General features: G+C 38.9%; 3 protein-coding genes across 14 annotated transcripts in view; 1 reads left to right on the top strand and 2 right to left on the bottom strand.

Moving 5' to 3' along the window:
- Positions 1 to 50: 50 nt before the first annotated feature.
- ccnt2a (cyclin T2a) lies at positions 51 to 7867 on the bottom strand. 9 transcript variants are annotated; one of them, XM_079463704.1, is made up of 11 exons: positions 7533 to 7867; positions 6870 to 6951; positions 6441 to 6569; positions 5977 to 6037; positions 5564 to 5626; positions 5441 to 5458; positions 5313 to 5358; positions 2797 to 2960; positions 2618 to 2688; positions 1437 to 2526; positions 51 to 1343 (listed from the first exon to the last, which is right to left on the bottom strand). In XM_079463704.1, exons 1-11 carry the CDS (start codon positions 7688 to 7690, stop codon positions 1276 to 1278), a joined length of 1950 nt encoding a protein of 649 aa, XP_079319830.1. In that variant the 5' UTR covers positions 7691 to 7867; the 3' UTR covers positions 51 to 1275. The 9 variants fall into 9 exon arrangements, 8 of the variants coding, with proteins under 8 accessions (XP_079319830.1, XP_079319824.1, XP_079319827.1 ...); XM_079463698.1 differs by having other exon boundaries at positions 2618 to 2724; positions 6414 to 6569; positions 7533 to 7769; XM_079463701.1 differs by having other exon boundaries at positions 6414 to 6569; positions 7533 to 7759.
- Positions 7868 to 8029: 162 nt separating this feature from the next.
- Positions 8030 to 12659, bottom strand: acmsd (aminocarboxymuconate semialdehyde decarboxylase). 2 transcript variants are annotated; one of them, XM_079463694.1, is made up of 10 exons: positions 12509 to 12659; positions 11952 to 11996; positions 10651 to 10747; positions 10258 to 10307; positions 9866 to 10102; positions 9541 to 9634; positions 9176 to 9271; positions 8911 to 9083; positions 8714 to 8809; positions 8030 to 8566 (listed from the first exon to the last, which is right to left on the bottom strand). In XM_079463694.1, the coding sequence occupies exons 1-10, from the start codon at positions 12563 to 12565 to the stop codon at positions 8504 to 8506; spliced, it is 1008 nt and encodes a 335-aa protein (XP_079319820.1). In that variant the 5' UTR covers positions 12566 to 12659; the 3' UTR covers positions 8030 to 8503. The 2 variants fall into 2 exon arrangements, with proteins under 2 accessions (XP_079319820.1, XP_079319821.1); XM_079463695.1 differs by having other exon boundaries at positions 10258 to 10329; positions 12509 to 12650.
- Positions 9516 to 23010, top strand: part of tmem163a (transmembrane protein 163a) — a 30320-nt gene continuing 16825 nt past the window's right edge. Inside the window, exons 1-3 of one of the 3 annotated variants that reach the window (XM_079463697.1) lie at positions 9516 to 9639; positions 10782 to 10824; positions 16510 to 16629. In XM_079463697.1, the coding sequence (XP_079319823.1) occupies positions 16527 to 16629 (103 nt within the window). In that variant the 5' untranslated portion in view covers positions 9516 to 9639; positions 10782 to 10824; positions 16510 to 16526. Of the gene's footprint in view, positions 9640 to 10781; positions 10825 to 13579; positions 13942 to 16509; positions 16630 to 23010 lie in introns of those variants that run through there. The other 2 variants (XR_013787106.1, XM_079463696.1) reach the window with 2 other exon arrangements.

The raw sequence follows: 23010 nt of genomic DNA, 5'->3' as shown, positions 1-23010 counted from the left end.
ATTATGTTCAACACAATAAATGATCACATATACACAAAGACTGAGGTTAATGTAGTGGAAACCATGGAGTTTATTATTAAATCTAAATAAAAGGGGGGGAAAGACAAATAAAATAAAAAAATTAAGTGCCAACAGTTTTACTTGCCTTATTCCATTGTTTTTACAATGCAGGCCTCATTTACCCCTAGCTTCACACTCAAAATAATCACCATTCATCTTTTTCTCAGAAATAATGTTACCTCTGAAAGCCCAACTCTTTGGGTCAACCCTGTAATCGTAAAACCATTCTCACCCACCTATATGGTAATTGTTATTGGTTTACAGAGTTGCACAGAAGGCTACTGCTTCAAGCTAAGAAATATATTAAATGCACTTCACAGCGAAGGTTATGTAAACTTCGAAAAACTCTGCTTGCACTTTGGCATCCAGCTTGAAGGTCAAAAAAGGTACATATTTCACAGCCTCTGACAACATGCCAGGTAAACTGGCGGAGTGTGGATTGCCTGGTAGTTCACTCCATCCGTGCAGGAACATCAGTTCAAGAGAACATTGCTGGAAGGATGCCACTAGAAATGCCAACAATAGATTCTAACACTGAGTCACAAAATCTACCCCCTATATATACATGTATATATATATTATACAAGCAGCTCCACCCTGAGAAGTTATGGTACAGCTTTTAACATACAAAAATGTATGTGAATTTTTCTCAACGCTCTGAAAAAAACTTGACATCATCCCCTTTATGATATACTCAAATTGAAGGACTCAAATGGGAAAATGAAACATCCAAAGAACTATGGAACTTAAACATGCTTGATTGCATTCAAACAAATGAGAGCATCAGTCATATTAGAGGCTGCTTTCAGTCTTTTAAATGCTCTATAAATAATCACTTTGGGGGAATAACACTTCACTCTTTACAAGATAAATGTTTCTTCTTGGACTAGCACTCATTGACCGGCTCACGCACACAAACCAACTGCTCATGAGGGAATAGTGAGGATGAAGCAGCACAGAGCGATGCCTAGACTGAACCGAACTGCCAGAAGATCGGGAAGCATTTTTATTTTCTTTCTCTTACTCTTTTTTCATTGACATTCCTGATTATTTTCTCCGTAATAAAGAGAAATATGCTTGGTTTTTCTTTTACATCTTTATATTCTTTTCCTATAGGTTCAAGAGTTCATTACTCGGGCACTTAACAGCAAATCAAGCATGTCAAAAGTATTTTTGTAGTCTGTGTGGTGACCATTAGCTCGGGCCGGCGCACCCTCAAGGCCGTGGCTCTCCACTGGCATCCTGTCCAGTTTCACTAGGGTGCTGAGAAGTCCGTAGCCCACCTGGTATGTGACAGGGGGAGGGGGGAAGGGAAGGTTAAGAACAAAGTTGTGAGATGAGACACTGCTGAACAGAGGAACAAAGAGTGGAACTACCTGCGCCGCCCTTGGAGCTTTTGCTCTTTTTGGAGTGGTGATTGTGGCTGGCTTCGAGGTTCAACCTCTTACGCGTGGAACCAGCGCTGGAAGCCGAGCTTGCACCGTCGGCAGTGGGACCAACCGGGCTCCGAAGGGAAGAACCAGCAGACGCATCGAGGCCGCTCCTGCCATTTCCGCTGTGTGTGTGGGAGTGGCCGTGTTTGTGGTGATGTCGATGGGTCGAGTGGTCTCTGTGTTTCTCCTTGCTCACAAGCGGGCTGGAATGTTTGCTCTTTGCGACACCCTCGTCGGAGGAGCTGTGCCGCTCGGAAGACATCTTAATTTTCATTTTAAGCTCCTCCTTAGTCGACCCCCCCTTCTCACTCTGGGAGGGGACAGGAAGGCGGAGTTTTAAGGAGCTCTGTACCTTCTCCCGCTTGTCCCCTTTATCCTGCCCCGGGACGGGCAGCTTCATCTTCAAGGGCGAGGAGGTGGCGACTCCAGCACTGCTGCTCAATCCCTGCTGCCCATGAGAATGTTGGGGCAGGTGCTTACGGTGTTCTGCCGGAGCGCCATACACATCCCTAAGCTCAATCTCCGCATTCTGCTGGTCTTGCCGGCGTTTCTGTCCTGCCAGGTCAGCAGCATGTTTCTCCCTGTACTTGTCCAGAGACATTTTCTGAGGGATTGGCACAGATGGTGGGTTGATCGCGGCCTGATGTTTTGCCCCACCACTGGCTTTATGTTCGTGTTTCGCAGGGTTAAACTCTGCGCTTTTGTCAGGCCGGTGTGGGTGCATAGAGGAGTGTGGGGGAAGCTGTTTGACAGAATACAGGTCTGAACGCATTTGGTCCTGAGGCCAGTCACTGGGGGTGGTGTACATGTATGCGGTTCCCTGCATGTTGGCCATGGAATCAAGAGAAAGACTGCTGCTTGGGTTGCCTGGCAAGGTCACCGGAAAAGACGTGGAGGCTTTGGGGAAGGCTGTATTGGAGGAGACACCAGGTAAAGCATCCATCAAGGATGAGTCCTGGGATGAGGGCCCAGCTGAAGAGCTGCTGTCGGAGGCCTGACCATCACCTTTGGGCTTCTTAGCAGCTTGTGTAGCCTAGAATTAAAAAGAGGAATCATTTGAAATCACATAAGACACTAAATGCATGACATTTAATAATAGTATTATATTTCGTCATAATGCCTACCCTCCAGTTACGAATTCTCTTCAACCTGCTGGGTGTCTTCTCCAGAATCTGCAGAAACTCGTTGGTCAGTTCTACAACACAAGTGTCCAATGAGCTTTCCTGGGCAGCTGAGGGAGATTTCAAACACAATTCCCAAACAAGCCAGCGGAACCCGTTTATGATCAAATTATATCACATACCATCCAGAAGCTCAAGTGTAACTGAGCTGTCCACATACTCCCACCAGTGCTTTCCATCAGTGGAAACGGGGATCTCCCAGTTAGACCACTTGCATGCCAGGTGAATGCAGACACAGGAAATGACAGTGGGCTTGTACTGTAGGCAGAAGGTGGTGAGGTGCAGACTGCAAGAGCAGCATGTCATGGAGAAAAAAGAAAAGAGAAAAACGACAAAGAAAGAATAAAGCGATTACCTGCTGAAGAGATGGAATGTTTTACATCATAAATATATAAGCAAAGCCAAACAAAAGAACTCCTAGATTATGAGTAACTGCTTTAAAATTTTGCCTGCACAGTTAATCTTTGCAGGATAAAATGTATTGTCAATTTCACATTCAGTGTCACCAGTGATGCACCAAACACCAGAAAGCAGACTTTTAGAAGACACTATGTTCTACATTTGATAGGTGTTAACGAAATAAGACCAAGGCAATACTATTATAAAAAATTCAAAAATGTTGAATACACCACAAAAGAGGATTAAAAAAGGACAATCAAATCTACCGCTCATCTTTTATATAGTACCTGTAGGTCGAGAGATTGAATGGGTGTAAACTGAAAGGCATGAGACAACAACAATTAAAGGGACAGTTCACCCAAAAACTAAAATTCTGTCATTTCAAACCTGTATTACTTTTTTCTGCAGAACACAAAATAAGATATTTAAAAGAATGTTGGTAACAAACAACAGCGGTACCCATTCACTTCTATTGTGTAGACACAAAATCAATGCAAGTGGATGGGTACCTCTGTTGTTTAGTTACCAACATTCTTCAAAATATCTTCTTTTGTGTTCTGCAGAAGAAAGAAAGTCAGACAAATTTGAAATGACATGGGGAGGATATGATGGCAGACTTTTAATCTTTCAATGAACTACACCTTTACAAACAATCATTTAAATTGTAGAATAGATTGTAAAATTGTGTTAATTATAAAATCAAATCTGTGCAAGAAAAATACATCAGGGATGTTACTCATAATCAAGTGTACACAGAATACAAGTAAAATAAACAAAGCTTTGATTTATTAACAGGTGTAAAGACCTGCCGTCAACAGAATAAAGCACACAAGCATATGGTTACCATCCATCTCTACCAGTCCATGCAAAACAAAAAGGTCTCATAATGTGCTTGTTCTGATCATCTAAAAAAAAAATCAATTTTATAATATTTTAATGTACGTGAAAGGGATGCATTTGCTCTGCTTTACAAACTGCAAAAAGAACACGTAACAAAGCTAGTAAAAATCAAGCATTCCGCTATCTAAATACTAACATTACCAAAATGATGTTTTACTTAAATTTTAAATAAATAACCAACAAAACAAAACCTAAGTCAAAAGCTGGATGGTAACCGTATGCCATAGAAAAGAATCAATGCTTGGACATGGGCTTAGTGGAGTATTCAAATATTTATACAACAAAGATAGATGCTATAATATATATATATATATATATATATTTTCAAGACACGGATCCTATATTCAAAAGAAGGAAAAATTAAGAGCAAAACGATTTCACACTTAACAGCTGTAAAACTGTAAATTACATGACCATCTTTAAACGTTCAGCTCTCAACAGGCTACATTGTACACATAATGCTCCAGTCCCATGTTCAGACATTTCTGCAGTCTCCCTACATAAACAAGGGTACAAATACTAAAGACAACCTAACACTAAATGAAGAAAAAAAACTACAAAAATGGGGGGGAACGGACACAAAAGAATATTTTCCAAAACGAGTAAATGATTATGGAGATATTGCCCCTTAAGGACCCTTTTCACCTGAAATTTTGTCTCGCATCTGACACCAGAAGTCTTTTAGAGTTTATCATATCTATAAAAATCCACAGCCAATGGAAAATTAATTTGATCTTTTGAGTCTTTTACATTTTTAAACAGGTCCTTAATGGGTTGCATAAACACGTAACTACACCACAATCCAAACAAAAGAGATGTCTTAATCTTAAAATCAAGCCAGGCACTGGTTGACAAACAAAAATGTATCTACATAATCTAAATACAAAAACTGTGACCGAAAACAAATGTTCATTTTAACTTTGAGAATAACAAAATCATAGGAAAAAACAAAGGGGTTGGGGTACTTACCGTGAGAACTTCTATGTAATGCTTACATCTGTGTAATCTTTAGCTGCTATTCAGGCTACCAAAGTGTCTTTTTTAGACAAATGCACTTCTGTAACCGAGCAAACGTGAGGTTCAAGAGCACCACTACACTTCACATTGTGCATTCAACCCCTCTGTGCCAACAATAATCCCCCGTACAATACACCGCACTGCAACCGGGGCAGGTGTCGCCGAACCCCCTCCGCGCCCCACTCTGAGGGCATGTTTGGGAGGGGGGGCCTCCCAGTAGCCACCGGTGCGAGGAGGGTGTTGGACACTAGTAGGGTAACCTGCAGTTAAGGAAGCTATAGTGTGCAGTCACAGTGCAACAAATGAGGTTCTGGATAACAACCTGTTGGTAGCCATGAAATAGGAAGTCTGTGCCAGATCCTTGCTCGCTGTGAAACAAAAGAGACAGAAAGAGATGCGTAAGTTTGAGAGCGAGTCAAACCAACCTTATTACGCTTGGTCATTGGTTACCTCTCATTGCACTGCATGCTTAGCCATAGTTCAAAAGCAAAAAGTTTGATTTAAAATACAAGTCAGCAGTGTTTTATATCTAACAGGGATTAAGGTGTCGTAGAGAACGTATGAAGTCTATACCTCGCACTAGCTGGGAACATTTCACCACATCAGTGTGTGGATGTTCAATTGTTATTTCAAAGCCTGCAATATAAAGCACATGAATTTCATTCATAACCGATTGGCAAAAATGCACTTCAACGCCTGTCAAACATGTACAAAAATCATGCATTAGTTAAATACAACAATGCAGAATGAATGATTTCCATGTTTCTTGTTGCAAAGTAACATACAATTGAATTTGCATCAAGCCTTGAAACCAACAGTCCAAAAACATTGCCACTCTATGAGCGCAAATGTGTCTCCTTTTGGAGCTACATTCGCTTTTTTCCCCATTCAAAATCCTTAATGGTTTCAAAAGGTGACCCACAGTAAGCAAGCCTTCCTTGTTCACTCTTATAGTTAAATGTAACCTCCTTACATACAGTACTTACCTAAAGTCTGCAGCACTATGGTTTCAAGTATCACCAGCTCTTGAGCTTGCTGGAGGTATGCCTGAAGTTCAATAGACAATCATTACATGATGCTTGTAATGTGTCTTTTCTGTTTCCTTAACCAATAGACAGAACTCTATTCAGCCACTCTGGCTGAAATCATGTCCCTTTCAAAAATATTTACAGGCAACGTTTGCCGCATAACGAATGCTTTTTTACAAATTGGTGCCCTCAAGAATACTTTTTTAATTCAGGAGGGAGTGGGACACAGTGTTTATAACTACCCCAGGACTGACACACTAGATGCCATTAACTGATTCTGTGGAGGCAGAATCAAAACACTCTCGTGGAGTGATTATTACCCAGTGTGACAAAAACACACAGGGAAGTGATGCAGAAAATAAAAAACAACAATACCCCGAATTCCCCAGACTTACATTACTCTTTGTATCCAGTGGACTTACATTACTCTTTGTATCCAGTGGAGGTTCCTGGGGATTTAAACATGCATGTGCTACTTTAATGACATGCTCAAGTTTCCGGGGTTGCTCTTCAACTTTTGCAGCCAGAAATAATGTTGTTGGGGAGATGGTCTGTGGATTGAAAAAATACAGCGGAATGAACTAGATATTACAAACAACCACCATGTTATTCAATTTAGGATATTAAATACAAGTTTACTTATATTCTTGTGTACTAGAGTGCCCCTTTTACATTTCATTCATTCAATGTGAAGGAACAAACTACGTCAGAGTTTGGCTGAGATGGTTTCAGTTAAATTTGGATTAAAAGTGAACTGAGGAAACTACACTATAAATTCCACTGACAGCAACCTTCCTTACACTAAGGATAGGTTAATATCATACGATTGAAAAAAGCAGAGACAGACTTACATTTCTGTGGAATTTGGTGAAAGAGTGGTACATATAAAATCTGTGCATGTAAACAATGGCAGTATTTATTGTGAGTTGAGAACTGATGTTTAGAATCAAGGAAAATTTAATTATAACGAACAATGACGCACTTAACTAGCAATAAAACGCTGTTTGACAAATAATCCAAACATAATTTGAGCAAAAAAGGAAAATGAAACTATGACATCACACGTAACGTTATCTCGACAATAGTGGGGAACGGAAGTGCCTTCTCATGTCCAGAAACTGGCCTGTTGGCGCGCCGTTCACATCACACATCCAACGCACGAGAGCTGATCGCTGTAACGCGCCTGAGCTACGGATGCAACTCAACGTAGACAGGCATAACCAAAAAACACGAAATTTGGGATTTCGACCACACAAGTGAAATTACAAAGGGATGGGTCGCGTGTGTACACAAAGTGTACAAGTATCAACAGTACAGATTGCGCCCACGCAAGAGACAAACACGCGCTGTGTAGATCTGGGTTTTGTCGACAATTGAGGAATTCCATAGATATTACAGATATTCAGGTAACAAATATCACCGAAATCACTTAAGATTACAGATAACACAGCAACTCAAACAGTAAAAGTGAGACCAAATCAGGCCTGCTGTTGATCAGCGCGTCTGAAGGATACACGTTTAGTCTCTGACCCATGTCCTGAATTAGATTTGCGGCCTGTTGTCGATACGACAACTCTCTGTCTGGCTCCATTCCGCAGCGGCGGGACGGGGTGGTTTCGAGCTGCTCCCGGGTGAAAAACCATTTGGACGAGGATCCCCGGCAAGCCGCCATTACCGTCCAGAAGACGAACAGAAAGAGAACGTCACGTACGAGCGGACTGACGCTTCGCACTTACGCCACGGCGCGACGTAGCGGTGATGCTGGGAAATGTAGTTTGTTTAGTCTTCGATGCGTCTCGTCGTTTGTTTACAGGGCTGTCGCGCATATCAACCTGTTCACACGCTGAGAAATGAGCGATGAATCGTCCCCGCTTTATACAATTAATGGGCGAGGCAAATGAAATGTGAAGATGAACAAAACGTGTCAGTTACAGCATCACGTTCACGTCGATGTGTTACTCGTGTCAGGGTTTCAACTCGACGCTCTGCAAACATAACATGGAACAGCGTTGCTGGGTAAACATTTTAATGTTAACAAGTCCAAAATATTTATTTAGTTGTTCACTCATACATATAAATACGTTCGCTTACACATTTTTCTCTCAAAACGCCACCCCCCACAACATAAATACAGGGTTTTTGGTCTTCATATGTTTGTTGTGGTTGCTAAAAGGGGAAAGTGGTTTACAATAATACGTCCGCCTAGTTTTATTTATGTATTTATTTATTTTGTGTTAAATTTATAAAACATTTTGTTATAACTGAGATGAAACATGGACAGTTTGAGTTAAATTGTACTTTTATTTTAAAAGGTTAAAAGGATCTTCCTAAAGTAGGAAAAACGTTTACATAATAAAAGCATTTTCTGTTCAAAACAACTGTATACAGAATTAAAAAATGTTGCAAAATTAAAACAAATCAAGTACGATTTTTAATGATAATGATCCAACTCTCATAATAATTCCTGATAAGATCAACTTCAGAGTCACTGAAACTGTTTTCTTGACAGTCCTAAAAATTCCAGTGCATTCCCAACAAGCAGTTTATCCTGAAATGTAAAATAAAATAAATTAGTCTAGTTTTCTCTTTTCCAAACTAAATGTATAGAAAAATGAATAAAATTGAGAAGTTCAATGTGTTTGTAACAACCTAACAAATTGAGTTTATTGTCAATTCAGGTTGAGGTATTTGTTACCTTTAGACAACTATCAAACTCCATGGATTCAATCAGTGCGCCTGGCTCCAGTTCGCCTAGTGGGAATGGGTAATCTGTGCCTAACATCACTTTATCCTACAAGAAAGTCCTTTATTAAAACTTAAATAGGATAACAATGCAGATGAAAGCAGGTGGAAATATCACAGCCATACGTGGCAGTTGATACGAGAATGTACCTTTCCTATGACGTCCATAAGTAACTTCAGAGACAGTGGGTCATGCACAAGCGAATCAGTGTAGAAAGAGCCTAAGTACTTGCGTGGATCGTTCTTGTTATCGACTGCACATAGATCAGGCCGCACTTTAAAGCCGTGCTCAATTCGACCAACGGTGTATGGAAAAGCCCCGCCTGGAACATAAAGTACGTAAAATGCATTGTCTATTCAGCCAACAGTGTGAAGTGACATGCAGAATTCTAATTTAAGAGTATTTACTTTTTACCTCCATGAGCAAAGCAGACCTTTAGTTTAGGAAATCTTTCAAAAATGCCTCCAAAAAGCATGGAACAAATTGCCATTGTAGTTTCTGATGGCATACCTGTTAGAAGGAAATAAGAAATCATATTACTTATATATTTTAAACAACCAATAATACAATTATTACTAATTATATATTGATACACGTCACTGTTAAACAGTACAACACAGGGTCGACAGCATCATTGCAATTAACTTTGTGACAAGGGCCGTTTTGAATAAACACAACCTGTTATTAAATTATCCTGAATGAATGAAAAACCTGTTCATATATCACATTATATTTTGCCCTTTCTTCTTTTCAGATAAAGGTTATTCAATCGAACCCACCAACTAACCAAGGCAGCCAGTATTTAGCCATTCTCCCATCTGTCTGCATGTCCCATGGATGTACAAATATTGAGCAATTAAGTTCCTCAGCTGCCTGTGGTAAGAGCATAAATTACAGATTTTTTAAATGCTCTACAATCAGAAACATAATGCTTTCATTTGTTTTAATGAAATATATCATGAACTAGATACTTATTTCAGTTTTATAGAATTAACATTTTATCAAATTTAGCAAACAGGTACCATTAGGCTATTTCTCATTAGCATCTACATGAAACATTAAATGATTACATTATATTATTTTACTTAAGGTAAATAGACTTACAGCATAGACAGGAAATAGCTCGGAGGCATTGAGGTCCCATGTGTTTATATGGGAGCCAATTTGCACCCCAGGAAAGCCCAGTTGATTGACACACCTCCTCATCTCTTGCACTGCCAGATCAGGGGCCTGCATGGGTAGACTACCCAACCCAACAAAACGCTTTGGATATCGCTTCACTGTTGCAGCCAGATCATTGTTTAGAATCCCACAGAGGTCTAATGTGTCATGGGGTTTGGCCTTAAGACATGGAAAAACATTGCTTGAAATGGGATAATGGTCAAAAGAATTGAATTGATTGTAAAAGAAGCAACGTTTTTTAAGTCAATGTATCTATAATGATTAAACCCAAGTATTTGTGTTTAATACTTAAATTTCCCATTATTGCTTCTTACCCAATAGCTGAACATTACAGGCACAGTAGAGAGGACCTGGACTGTCACTCCTAAGAAATTGAAAATAAATCTCTGCAATAAATCAAACAATTGACCAAAGTTGAATCGATCTTGAGCCTAGTATATAAGTTACAAAATTAGATATAATGAAATGAAATTGTATCAATATTGATCCACTCTCATGTTATTCCAGCCCAGCCATATGCGTTTCTTTCACACATAAAACATAACAGAAGGTTTGGGCTTTAACAGCCCCTTCAAAAAAGAAGCATTGCACATTAGGGGTGGGGAATAATTCATTTTTAGTAAACTAACCTTTTGAGAGGGAGAAAACATGAAAGTGATTTTTACATAGCAAAAGTATAGAACATGTCATAGTTACTGAGAAATTACCATGCCTGTCCATATCCCGTATTCGAGCATCAGCATCCCAACAGTTCTCCTGAATCACACGGAACACTTTTCCATCCTTCTTCATTTTGGCTTCTCCCTGAAATCAACAATTTCTTTGTGTTTTTTAACAGGAGAGATGGCCATCATCCGAAGAAATTCTGCTATCATGCACAGGTATTGTTTCAACATTCCCGCATGAAAGTTGGTGTTTTCAGCCACCTGGTGGCAGTCAAGAGCAAGGTCAAACATATTTCAGTGCATTGGACTTTAGAGCCAGGGGAGGTGCACAAAGTTGTAAGCTTTACAAGCACATTTAAATCAGCAGTCGAGGTTTGTCTGCACCACTGAATTTTTTATATAACTTTCAAATTAGTAATCTATATTTTTATTGTTGTTGATCTTGCATAAAGATCCCACTCAGACAGGAATGGGTGTAAGGCATACAGCAAATATAGTTAATTCTAAACATTTTAAAGAGAAGGATTTTTAATACATACACATTTTGAATACGTTCATGTTTATAGGTTCAAACAGATATATGATGCAGTATTTGTAGAGCACAAGGTTGTTTCGTTATTGGCTGATATTCTTTTAAAGGTAAAGTCCCATGCAGAGTACTGCTGCTCAGACGGGGAGCCTGGGGAAGGCCTGCTGTCCTGTTTTTCCACACTACTTTTTTTTTAAATATTGAGTGCTGTGTAGAAAGACTTGTTTTTAAGACAATTTAACCAAAAATCCCCAAATAATTTTTTATACAATCTGTTTGGTTAGAAATTATAGATAAACTTAGATTGAGACCATTTATACTGTACATCGGAAACAGAACAATCCAATTATTCTAACTGTCTGCAGGTATAAAAAGACTGGCAGATGCTTTAACATCAGCCTGTCTTGAGCGGGAGGATAAGGTCTTTCTGTGCTGCCCACTCGTTCATCACGGGGGCCATAACACACTCGCATACACACACACTCTGTTTCAGGAAGAGCTCACATGAGCTCATGCCAGCAGGATCTATGGCCAAGCAAACCCCTTCCTTCCAGCTGGTGTTCTTCCACCATCATTACTGTAGACTAAACTGCAGATCAAGCTGTTTTTCTCCATGAGCAGCTGAGAAACTAACTGTGACTCTCCAGAACAGAGTACAGTTTAATGTTTCTTGTTTAAATACAGAACATGTGATGTTCAGAGATCTATATAGAACTCTTACAAAATGATTGATGATAGGTAAGTACAGTATTATCAATAGGACAGGTTGTTTGTGTAGTATGTATCAATGTCTAAAGCAGACTTAAAAACTTACTTGGCAGTGATGGTGGAGTTGAACAAACCCATCATATCCATATCTCTGTATAACACAAAGGTGATAAAGTATTATATAGTATTTATAATTTTTGGATAGTGTATATTATTTATAAGTATTATATCATTTTTGTTCTGATTAAATCTAAATTTAGTTCAATATAAAGCTAAATATATATAAAATACAAAGAATCTATTTATGTAGTACTATTTTCTCAGTCATCCTATACACAACAACGTAGATACAAATATAAAAAAATGCTACAAAGTTGGTATATAAGGACATGAGTAATGCCTACTAGAATCTTCCCCGGCTTGCCCAGATAAACAAGTAATAAAGGTCAGAGTTACTGAATAAACCCTTTCATTAATGTTTAACAGATACATACATTTTAAGAGTAAAGCTTAGGTCTTGTTTATAACAAAAATATAAATATGCTACATAGATAACTAAAAAGTTACTTGACATGTTATACAATTAAAAAATATGGCTATAGTACATCATGGTTAACCCAACAACTTAGTTAAAGATAACCTGCTTCCCATAACTCAACTTACCTCTTTTAGGTCGGGCCATTCTTTTGGTAAAATATGATTATGAATATCAATCTTCATTCTGCTGACAAAAATATCTTAAATCGTAATAGCCAGAATGTTTGACAGACTGGCGGAGTGAATGGTCGCAACTCCTTAGTGCTCTTCGGAAAGCAAACATTCCCACCCCTGTATCCGTTTAAATGGTCCAATGAAAATCCATGAGAAGAGAAACGTCAACAAACATTAGCTTTACTTCAAATTTACACCTAGACGGGTTTAAATAAATGTGGCTTAATTTCTATATACAGTTTATGACTTATTTATGTCTTTGTAACTTATATAGATTAGGCTGCATACTGCACACTTCAACAATACATATACCTATATATCTTCCACATTTATTCAAACAACAATTTTGTATGAATATATACAATTTTATAAGAGAACTGTAGGTTACAAATTATTTTTATAAAGAATTTCGCAATGGCCCAGTGATTTCAGCAAAAAACTAAACATTTTGTTTCTGTTCAACACTGACCTCCAGCGGTTAATGGAGATAGTACATCACACAAACGTTTATATCAGGGCAGACTTCTCGTTGTTAGTTTCCAATTATTCCAACTTTGCCAAAAGGTTTATTAGCACAGACACTAATTCTGAAGAACAATGTAGGCCTACTGTATTTTTTTTTAGTAAAACAACCTGACATCTGACAGATATCGCAAAGATTTAATCCAATGAAGGAATGAACAATTCTAGCTAAACGCGGAGTACATTTTTGTGATTTAATTTAATTACCCTTATTTATCGAAAAATAACCAAATGAAAGTACAGATCTACTTGGAAAGGACGATTGACTAAAGTTTATAATTGTCTGATTTTAGAGTAGAAAGTATGATGAATTTGTCGTCATCACTTGACACATTTTTTCTCAAATTCAAGTCGATCTAAAGGAAGAAATCGTTTATAGTCTTTGGATCAACGTTTGTAAGCAAAAGTGGAAAGATAAGGACAAAACAGAGTGACACAACACGTTTAATTGGGTTGCTGCAGTTCTTGCGCTCGGATTGGAGTTGTTTTCGGTGGGAGGGTGGGGTGGAGGTCCGTTGCTGATGCTGGGCAGATTGCATTTATCTCCGCATCTTTGCTCCGCTTCTTTTAATGCTGCTACTGGATGGCTGCGCGTCGCACTTCGACGTGAGATCATTCATTGAGGGCTTTATCTGATTTAAAAAAAAAACAAGCGAACAAACAAACAAACATGACAGATATTATGACTTCAGATCCTTGCCCGATTCCCAATCTGACTATCGTGGACCCGACGGCTGTGCGAAACGGACAATGTGCCGCTGCCCAGGATCCGAACCTACCCAAGAGAGGGAGTCAGGGCGATCTTTTCGATATGGACCGGGACCATGAAATGAAAATCACAGAAACCGTTGAAACAGGTCAAGGTAAAACTCAATCTCTTCAACACAAACACACCACTTTTTACTATTTGAGACTCGTTTTTTCAATATTTTTGAACAATCACGTTAAATGAAAGTCGTTTATTTCGGGTCTGATGTAAATAAGCGAGGGTTGCGGTCCAGCGGAGCACGCAGGCGCCCTGAGATCTATTAATAATTCAGGTGAGCACAAAACCCCCAGTTCACTTCACATCATAACTTAAAGAGCAAATCTGAGACAACGTCCTTTTGGGGTTTACAAGTTTTACACCAGTAGACTTTAAGTGAATTATACAAAATGTTAAATGAAGTGAAATGGTCTTATTCTGTTGACGGATGTTTTTCATTGGAACAGCGCGTCTGTTATTCAGTTTCGTCACGTCCCGCTCTGTATCCTCCTGTCTGCGTGTCGCATTGCATTTTTTGACACTTTTGACAACTTTCATGTTTGTGAACGAGGTTGCTTTTGTGAACACTGTCTCGAATCGCATGGATTATTTTGTTCATCGTGGTCCTGCTATTTTAAACTTTTTCTTAGAAACTTACCTTATAAATATTTGCTGTTTCATGTGACCCTGCATGTGTAACCTATTACGTCACAATGTATTTATGTGTTAGATGTAAATCTATGTAAAAAACTTTAATGTTGTTTGAAAGGTTTTTGGGTTATGAATCCATTTTAAAATTTTAGAACCTTCAGGTGACAGTGCAGGGGCCATACAATATATTACAGAAAGGGCTCATTTATGTTCTAAGATTAGACAAGTTCAATGTTCTAAATGGGTTCTTAATCGAAATCGCCATAGTTACTAAAGTATTCTATAAAGTTTCTGCAATACAGCCCTAGAAATCAATTGAAAATGATGTAAAAGGTTTCATGTGCAGTATATACCTACAGTATAACCTGTGCCGGGTTTGCACCTGAGCTCAGTAAGTGGCGCTATTCAGATGTGTGATCTCATATAAGCACTTCCACTTTTTCGTCTCTTCACCTGCAAGATCTGGGCATTGCTGGATGCAACAGCGCCATTGTGCAATCAATTTGAGCCGTTGAATAATTCATAAGATCTTTCAATTCACTGGTCTTTTGGAGAATTGTGTAGCCTAATGGAAAATTACAGAGCCTCACAAACAAGAGTTAAAGCTGTTGTACTACTTATTTTTACAGTCTATTTATCAAGACCTATCAAGATTGTTTTATTTGTTGCCTTTAACCTTCCACGTTGCACAGGCATTAAAGTGACTTTTCAGTAATACAGAGGACTTCTCAAGATACAAATGGATTAAAAACAGCTCTTTACATTCATTCATTTAAATTGAGATATACATCTATAAGAGATCAAACATAACTATATGTACATGCTGAAATTGCATTATTTTGCTTTCCCACAACCTGAATAAAAATCTTTCATCTGATCTCCCTTTAAGCCCCTGAGAAAAACGTTTGCCTCTCTTTCATGCATGCCCTATTAATCGCTCTAGAAATGCTGGGTCATGTGGATGTTCTCCTTTCACATGATTAGCGGTGTGAGGCCAGACCTTTATATTGAGTTCCTGCTCCTTTGATGTCCTTAAACTGTTGCATTTTAACGTAAATGTGCAAATTGAGCAAGCTTACATATGGATCTAGTGTTAGCAACAAATATGAATCGCAACATACAGTATGGGTTGCATTTGAATGCAACACATGCACTCCGTTCTGACTAAGGAAATAGATCATGTGAGTGGAAATGAGGCCACATTCAACGGCTCTTGTTTTTCAGCATTTATAATCGCACTGACCAAGTATTGACTCTGTGCTCATAACCCTCCGCATGTGACTGCCACGGGCTGACAGATCAGTCTGGACTATGGCTCGTGTATGTGTGTAATACATAACCAACCACAGACTGTCACAATGACATAGCTTAAATTACCAGCAAACAGATGACACAGGCATATTTGAGCAATGTGATCATTGCTTGTATACTATACAATAGACAATCAACAGGTTATACGGCTCTACTGGACCAACAGTTCACGTAGTCTCACATAGTATGACTAAATTTGTGACCTGTGGTGTAGGATTTATCTGTAAAACACTATATGCAAGACACTGTTTTAAAGGACATAGTTATATTGTTTGTAATATTGTCATAATTGGAACCAGCAGTGGTGCCGGGTCATAGGTCACTGCATCCCTAGCATTCATTTCAAATGACGCAAATAAAGAAATCTTGTGTAAAGTTTACTTGAGCTAAAGATTATTTCTGCACCAACAAAATATTGAAAATTGGCAGTGATGTGGTCTGCATCACTAAAGCGGCAAAATTCATTTTCTCAATTAAACCTTGAATCATTTTGCTCAGCTAATTAAAACAAAGAGTTATTACCCCTTTGACAGTGCACATTCATTTCTGTTCCTCTTTGCCTCTGACATAAAGCTTATTAATATCTCTTCTCTCTCTCAATTCCTCAGGCTCAATGCTTGTTATGGCCCAGTGAGTTAGACGGCCCCTGTTGTTTGTTCCAATAGTTCAGTTGATTTAATTGTGTAATAGTCTTTAAACAGTGTTTTATTTACTCGTTTGACAGGTCTCTTGGAGAGCAGTATGCGCCTGAAGCCCCATGAAGCTCAGAGTTACAGGAAGAAAGCTCTATGGGTGTCCTGGATCTCCATAGTGGTGACGATCATCCTGGCTGTGGCAGCCTTCAGTAAGTTCATGGCGATGCTTCTCCTGGCTACAGCAGACTGAGCTAGATTGAGCAAGTGCAGTCTGTTTCCGGACAATCTGATGTATATTACACCTAAAACTATAAAATACTTTCAAAGTTAAATTTCATTGGTTGACTTTAAGCAAATGTTTGCATTGGGCTGTTTCTGTTTAAGCTGGCATTTTTGGGCAGGAATTACATTTACATTACATTTAATGTAAGGAATTATTGTTTGGCTGATAGACGAAGACATCGTCCATCGCCGATGGCTGACAGCCATCACGATGTTGGGTCGGCATCTTGATTCCACTGCATGATGCAATTTTCGTCATCCGCACGTCTTGTCCACTTACGCATACGGCACATTCCCAAGACAAATGTTGACAGCCGAGTCCACAGTATGACATTCTGTGCATGTGTCTAGCTCGTCCATTCGCGCTTATCTGCGGTTGAGTATGATTTGGAAGCTGCGCAATGCGTATGTACATTGTGTGTGTGTAAACTTGTCAACGCTGACCTGTGTGCGTCCGCAAAGTTAGCGGGAAACGCGCAGTTGACTAATCACACACACAGCCTAGACTGGTGGGCTCAAGATCTGGTAAGGATATGAAACTCATTATATTCGTAATAGACAATGTTTTGGCAAAGAAAGCAAAATAGATGCCTGCAAATCTTGAGGTTTTTTAGCTGTCTGGCAGGTGACTTGAGCTTTATTGTGCTGTCAGGTGTCGGTTTATTTAAAGTCAATGTGAATAATTAGTTTGATGTTAACATTTTCTCTCACATCGCAGCCTAAGGGATAAATATAGCTATTTTGAGGTTCATTGGTTTGTCGAATGGTTTAAGTTTCTAGTTTTTATTTTTGTGAACAACTAAAAGGGAAGTTTAGGAGACCTGTCCAGAAACAATTATTGTATCTTCAATTTCTATTGGGACCTTTAGGGGCAGCTTGTGGCAGATCTTTGGTGTGGTTGTTTTTGTAGCTGACCTTACTGCATACGCATTTGTAGGAGTTTTTCTTTCAGACACAAAATGTATATTATTGTTTAAAAGTTCTGTGTGTGAATTTGAGATGCATCTAGTGGTAGCTAGTAAATTGCAAACAACGGCTCAGTCCACCCCTCCCTTTTGAAGCACTATGGCCGTTGGCACATAACTTAGATGTTGTTAAGTTTTTACATAAGATAACGTATTTACAAAACATGCTCTGTAGAGCAGTTTGTCCATTTAGGGCTACTGTAGAAACAACATGGCGAATTCCATGTAGGGGGACCTGCGGTGTATGTAGATAGTAATAACTCATTCTAAGATAATAAAAACATGACGCTTCATTATGTCTTTATACACCTCTGAAGGCATAGTTATGTTTACTATATTGCATTTCTGTCAATAGAGCCTCCTTTATCTCACACAATACACCTTTAATGCCCCAAAAAGCATGTCTTCAAACCTACGCTTATTTGCACTTCTCTTGGTAGATCGTGTTGGTCATAATGAAATAAGTTATTGCCCCTGAGTTTTTCAATGTTAACTTTGTCAGTAAACCTACTGAAATTTCCACTCCCATCTGCATTTTTTGAAAGTTTGCCCTGTTTCATAAATCTGTCCCTATGGGTAGAGAAAAAACAGCAGCTTTAAATTCACGTGAGTGTCCACTCAATTTCCTAGACAAGTATGATTGTTACAAATTGTTAGACCGTAATGAGTAGAACACACCCGACTAGACTACACATCAGACACACATGCACGCATACACGCACGCACCCATTCACACACACACACACACAGACACAAATACATTACTACCCCTATCATGCTTTGATTGTGTCTCGTCTATTTATCTTAATTTTATAATATGACTGTGGCGAACAGGGTGGGACGACTGCCTTTCCCTCGCGGCTCTCGTCCCACCCTGCTCACCACAGTCATATTATAAAATTAATGGCCGGGCACGTGAGTGATAACAAGCGTCAGCTGTGGGTGCAGCGGTCTTGCATCTCTCTGGTCATACACTCGCTCGTCCTTTAATGCTCACGAAGCTCCTCCGTGAGTGTTGTGTATTAAACACTGAAAAACTGGTGGATTATATTATTGACCGCTTCAGAACTCTGGTCAGGGAGTCGGAGTCATCAGATGGAAGTTTTATTGGTACAAGAGTGACCATACACATAATAGTGTACTTGAGGTAGGTAGTTTTTTTGTCATAAATGTTCCCTTGCACTTAAACACTGCACGTGAATGCGTGCGCGAATCCATACGATCGGTCAACTGGCCTAGCTTCGTGCATAAACAATTACTCTGACTCCGTACTTGCAGAGAACGCTATACTACGTTATTTGCGTACAGCGCACATAAACGTCACCTACACAGTCCACTTAACACTGAAAGGGAGAGAATTCACAACAGTGAGAGATGCGAGACCGGTGCACCCACAGCTGACGCTCGTTATCACTCACGTGCCCGGCCTCGCGCCTTTCCCTCACGGCTCTCGTCCGGCCCTACTCGCCTCAATGACTTTTAAGGAGAAGACAAAGTTGGCAGTTGGTCAATGCCAAACAGACAGTGACTGATCACAACTTTTTGTAATGGCATCTGTATGTTGGAAATCTATCATGATAACAACAATTCCTCTTTTGTTAGAGGCAGTACACTCATTTACACAAAGCCTGTGGCACTGGCCACTGAAAGGCTTGACTGTCTCATACTAAACTACTTAAAACCCATCTCTTCTGTGAATACTTGACAGACAAATGAAAAAAAAGTAGACTATCCCTCTCTCTTCTCTCAACAGGTAGTGGTCTAGCTTTTGTTGAAACTTTGTATTAGCACCTATCGTACTATTGCTCCTTTATGACATATCGCTTAGTGCTCCCTGAATTCTTTGCAAGTCGCTTTAAAAGAAAGGGTCTGCTAAATGACTAAATGAAAATGTATATGTCAAGCCAAAGTGGCATGTTTGACATTTCTACAACGTGTTGTGACACACTCAATGATGTGGCATGTCACTGTTCTTCTGCGGTGTGACTGAATGCTGCAGCATGACACTTCCAGCCCGAAATATAGCATAAGGTCCACTGTGATGCCTTGTGACTGTCTTTGGATTTTTAAGACAGAAAAAAGAAGCTCGGTTTTCTCTCTGTCTGTGAATAGAACTGAATGGATCTATTTTTCAGTTTGTGTAAGCAAAGCTAGAACAGAAATCATATGATATACTGACAAGGACAATGTTTGTTAAGAGAAAGTATTAAAAAATACAGGGTTTTGCCAATAAGTCTTGCTTGACAGGTGTATATATTTATTGACTTACAGTATAAGAAGTGAACTGTCTTGCTTATGTCTAATGCTAATCACAATATTTAGATTTTGGCCTTTTTCTAAATTGTTCCTGTCGACTGGTCAAACATGGTGCCAACAATGCCAAGGTTATGGGTATGCTGTTTCATTTTTAGTATACACATTCCTTTTATTTGTGATTTGCTCAGAGCCTTTGCGGTCATCAAGGGTCAAAAAGGACACATCAAGCCACAATAATAAGGGTTAACACCCTTCTGAATCCTAAAATGACATGGTATTTTTTATGTCCTCGTAGACTTCACAGATATTTCCAAACGCCACAAGATATCAATGTCAAATGCACTGTTTGGGATTGTGTGTCAGATTGTCCTGTTGAGACGTTTTATTTTACTGGAGTTTTGAACTAGCTTCAGATTAATTTAATTACCGCTAAGGTGTGCAGGAATGCCCAGTTGCTTGGTATGGTATGAAATCAGGTGTCATTTAAAACATTTGGGTTGTCAAAGAAATGAGCCAGCTCGCTTTATTCCCTCAAGATAAATGTTATGTGAATGTTAAGCAAGATGTACCCATCAACCCTGTCCTATTAGTTCCACCCAATTACATTTTACAAGCATATCTTTTCAGCAACAGCAATGCATCCATCAGCAGGTTTTATCTCTGGTTTCATCAGTCATTGTCATAAGACCCAGCAGTGATTTCACGAGGCCTGTTTAGCAGCAGATGTGCTTCCTTTACTGGCTGTACTTCTCTCTTTATTGAAGTCATTTTTCTGTTACAGAACAAACCAAGTTGTTGATCTCCAAATCTCTTTTTGCTGCTGTTTGAAATATTTTGCTTTGGGGAGAATAACCACACAAACAGTTTAACAAATAATGTTTTATCAACAAAGTTCCGGAGGAGCGCGCCCAAGTAATTTATCCAACCAATAACATCAACAGCCATCACATCATCTGTCCAATCAGCATAAGAGGAAGTCCTTATAAATATAGACAACCCGTCTTACCTTTATCCTCTCGACTGTTTTCAGCATCCCTCCACCACCCTACCCCGCACCATCAGCCTCTTTTCTACCTCAGTCCGAATACGAGGGGAGCACTCTGGGTTCGGGCAAAAATACAGGGCTCGGAGCCCTTTCCCCGGACAGCACGCCAAATACGCATACTATAATTTACATAACTTACATTTTATTTTCAAGGGCGAACTTGTGAAGTGTGAATGTTATGATATAGGTAAATGAACTAAATAAACTAAAATAAACTAGTCTGTGGTTTTGGGAAACTATTAGTATTGTCCAGAAACTTTATAGACAACTTTTATTAAAGGAATAATTCACCCAAAAAGGAAAATTAGATATCAAACAGATATCATCCCCCAATTGCTACCATATAGGGAAAATAAAAATGATGGGAGTCAATGGAGGATGAGATCTGTTTGGTTACTGAAATTCTTCCTACTATCTTTCATTGTGTTTAGCAACACAAAGCAATTGTTTGCAACAATGTGAGGGTGAGTAAATGATGACAGAAATGTCACTTTTGGGTGAACTATCCCTTTAAAAGCTTTTTTAAACAACCCTTAAAGCAAAAGTAAACAGTCAAAACCTGTATGTTATTTTCAGAAATGTTTCAATGGGGAACAATGTTGTTTGGTTACCAACCATTTCACAATCCTTTGTGTTTTGCAGAAGAAACAATGTAATAATGGTTTGTCGTGACATGAGGGTGAATACGTGATCAAGTGGTCAGTCTTCTAGTCTGTTCAAGTATCTTTCTCTGAGGTTTCTTCATAAATTCAGTTTGTATGAGAAACACTGAAAATGTTAGAATGTTTGCTTTTATGCAAATTATTTGTTCACCATTATCATTTAACAGTAGCTGCATTCACTACGTCCTGGCTAATGATGAGAGAATAAAAACATATTATCAATCTATACATTACTAAATCTAGGGAAATATTATTGAAATATTTAAATGTTAGAATTGTTTTGGGTGTTCTTAATAACTATATGCTTCAACTGTAATATTTAATAAACTCTTCAGATGTAAACCTATGATACTTGGGCCTGAAATAATTCTGAGAATTGACAACTGAGAATGATCATTCAGTTTTCTTTTATTTGTGTGGTCACAAATCAGTGTTCTATTTGATTTCACTTCAAAAGCTCACATAAATGGACTCTCTTTTGGTGCTAATTCTACAATGCAAATGAGATTCTAGATAGAACAGGGGATCCACATTTAGTGTTGATTAATTATACTGACATTTATCCTGCTGAGACCTGGACAGTCTCTAGATATATGCAGCACTGGTCACTGTTCATTAGAGGTATTAAAACTAGTTTATGTGAAATGTAATATTTCACATTAGGGTGCCTTCACTTAGAGGTTGTTTTGTCTTGCTTGGGTTGAGCTGTATCTTTACACTAAGACTGTCTTTATCAATGTCATTCAGACGTACAAGCTATTATTTTCACAGTTTAATGGATTGTCCACACTCACATGGAGCCACACTCATGAAGACAGAGATAAATTCACTGCAATCTTGCATTATTCTCTGCTCGCTTTGCATGATATTAAATCATGTTCATCCAAGCATTCTGATGTCAGGAGAACCAAATTCATTCATCCCAGAAACATTGAATGTTGACCATTCAATTCATTACTCAATTTTGTCATCAAAATAATGAAGAACTTTTGTTGTTTTGTCTTGGTTTTTCATTTAATGTTGTCACCTGAGCATTTCACACCACTGTAAGACCTTTTTAGAGCATCAAGTAAGGGTTTGCTAAATGAGCACGTATTCTGCCAGCCCTGTAACCTGAGCAGAGCACTCGAGATGTCTACCGTTTTGCTCCATTAGAAACCTGTCTAAACACGTTAGGCCTTTGTGTTGAGTGATCCTTGCAGTCCATTTAGGCAGGACATAGCAAGATAGGCACCACAAACATGTTCTGTGATAATTGAACCAGTGTTCAGTAGCAGCCTTGTTGGAGGCGTTTATGAGATACCTCTCAATCACTCTTAAACGCTGTGCCTACACAGCTCTAGGGGGACACTGTGGTAGCAAAAGTACTTTTTAAGGATT

The sequence above is a fragment of the Barbatula barbatula genome, assembly GCF_947034865.1.
Source record: "Barbatula barbatula genome assembly, chromosome: 9".
Lineage (NCBI taxonomy): Eukaryota > Metazoa > Chordata > Actinopteri > Cypriniformes > Nemacheilidae > Barbatula > Barbatula barbatula.
This window is presented reverse-complemented; position numbering and strand designations above follow the sequence as displayed.

Excerpts from the sequence above, each read along its gene's own strand:
- ccnt2a (XM_079463698.1), bottom strand. The coding sequence starts at position 7,690 with ATGGCGGCTTGCCGGGGATCCTCGTCCAAATGGTTTTTCACCCGGGAG. Across the intron at positions 6,038-6,413 it reads CACTGGATACAAAGAGTAAT|GCATACCTCCAGCAAGCTCA; the intron begins GTAAGTCTGGGG and ends ATTGAACTTCAG. Across the intron at positions 2,527-2,617 it reads AGAGAATTCGTAACTGGAGG|GCTACACAAGCTGCTAAGAA; the intron begins GTAGGCATTATG and ends TTTTAATTCTAG.
- acmsd (XM_079463694.1), bottom strand. The coding sequence starts at position 12,565 with ATGAAGATTGATATTCATAATCATATTTTACCAAAAGAATGGCCCGAC. Across the intron at positions 9,084-9,175 it reads GGTCTGCTTTGCTCATGGAG|GCGGGGCTTTTCCATACACC; the intron begins GTAAAAAGTAAA and ends TTTATGTTCCAG. Across the intron at positions 8,567-8,713 it reads AGTTTGATAGTTGTCTAAAG|GATAAACTGCTTGTTGGGAA; the intron begins GTAACAAATACC and ends TTTACATTTCAG.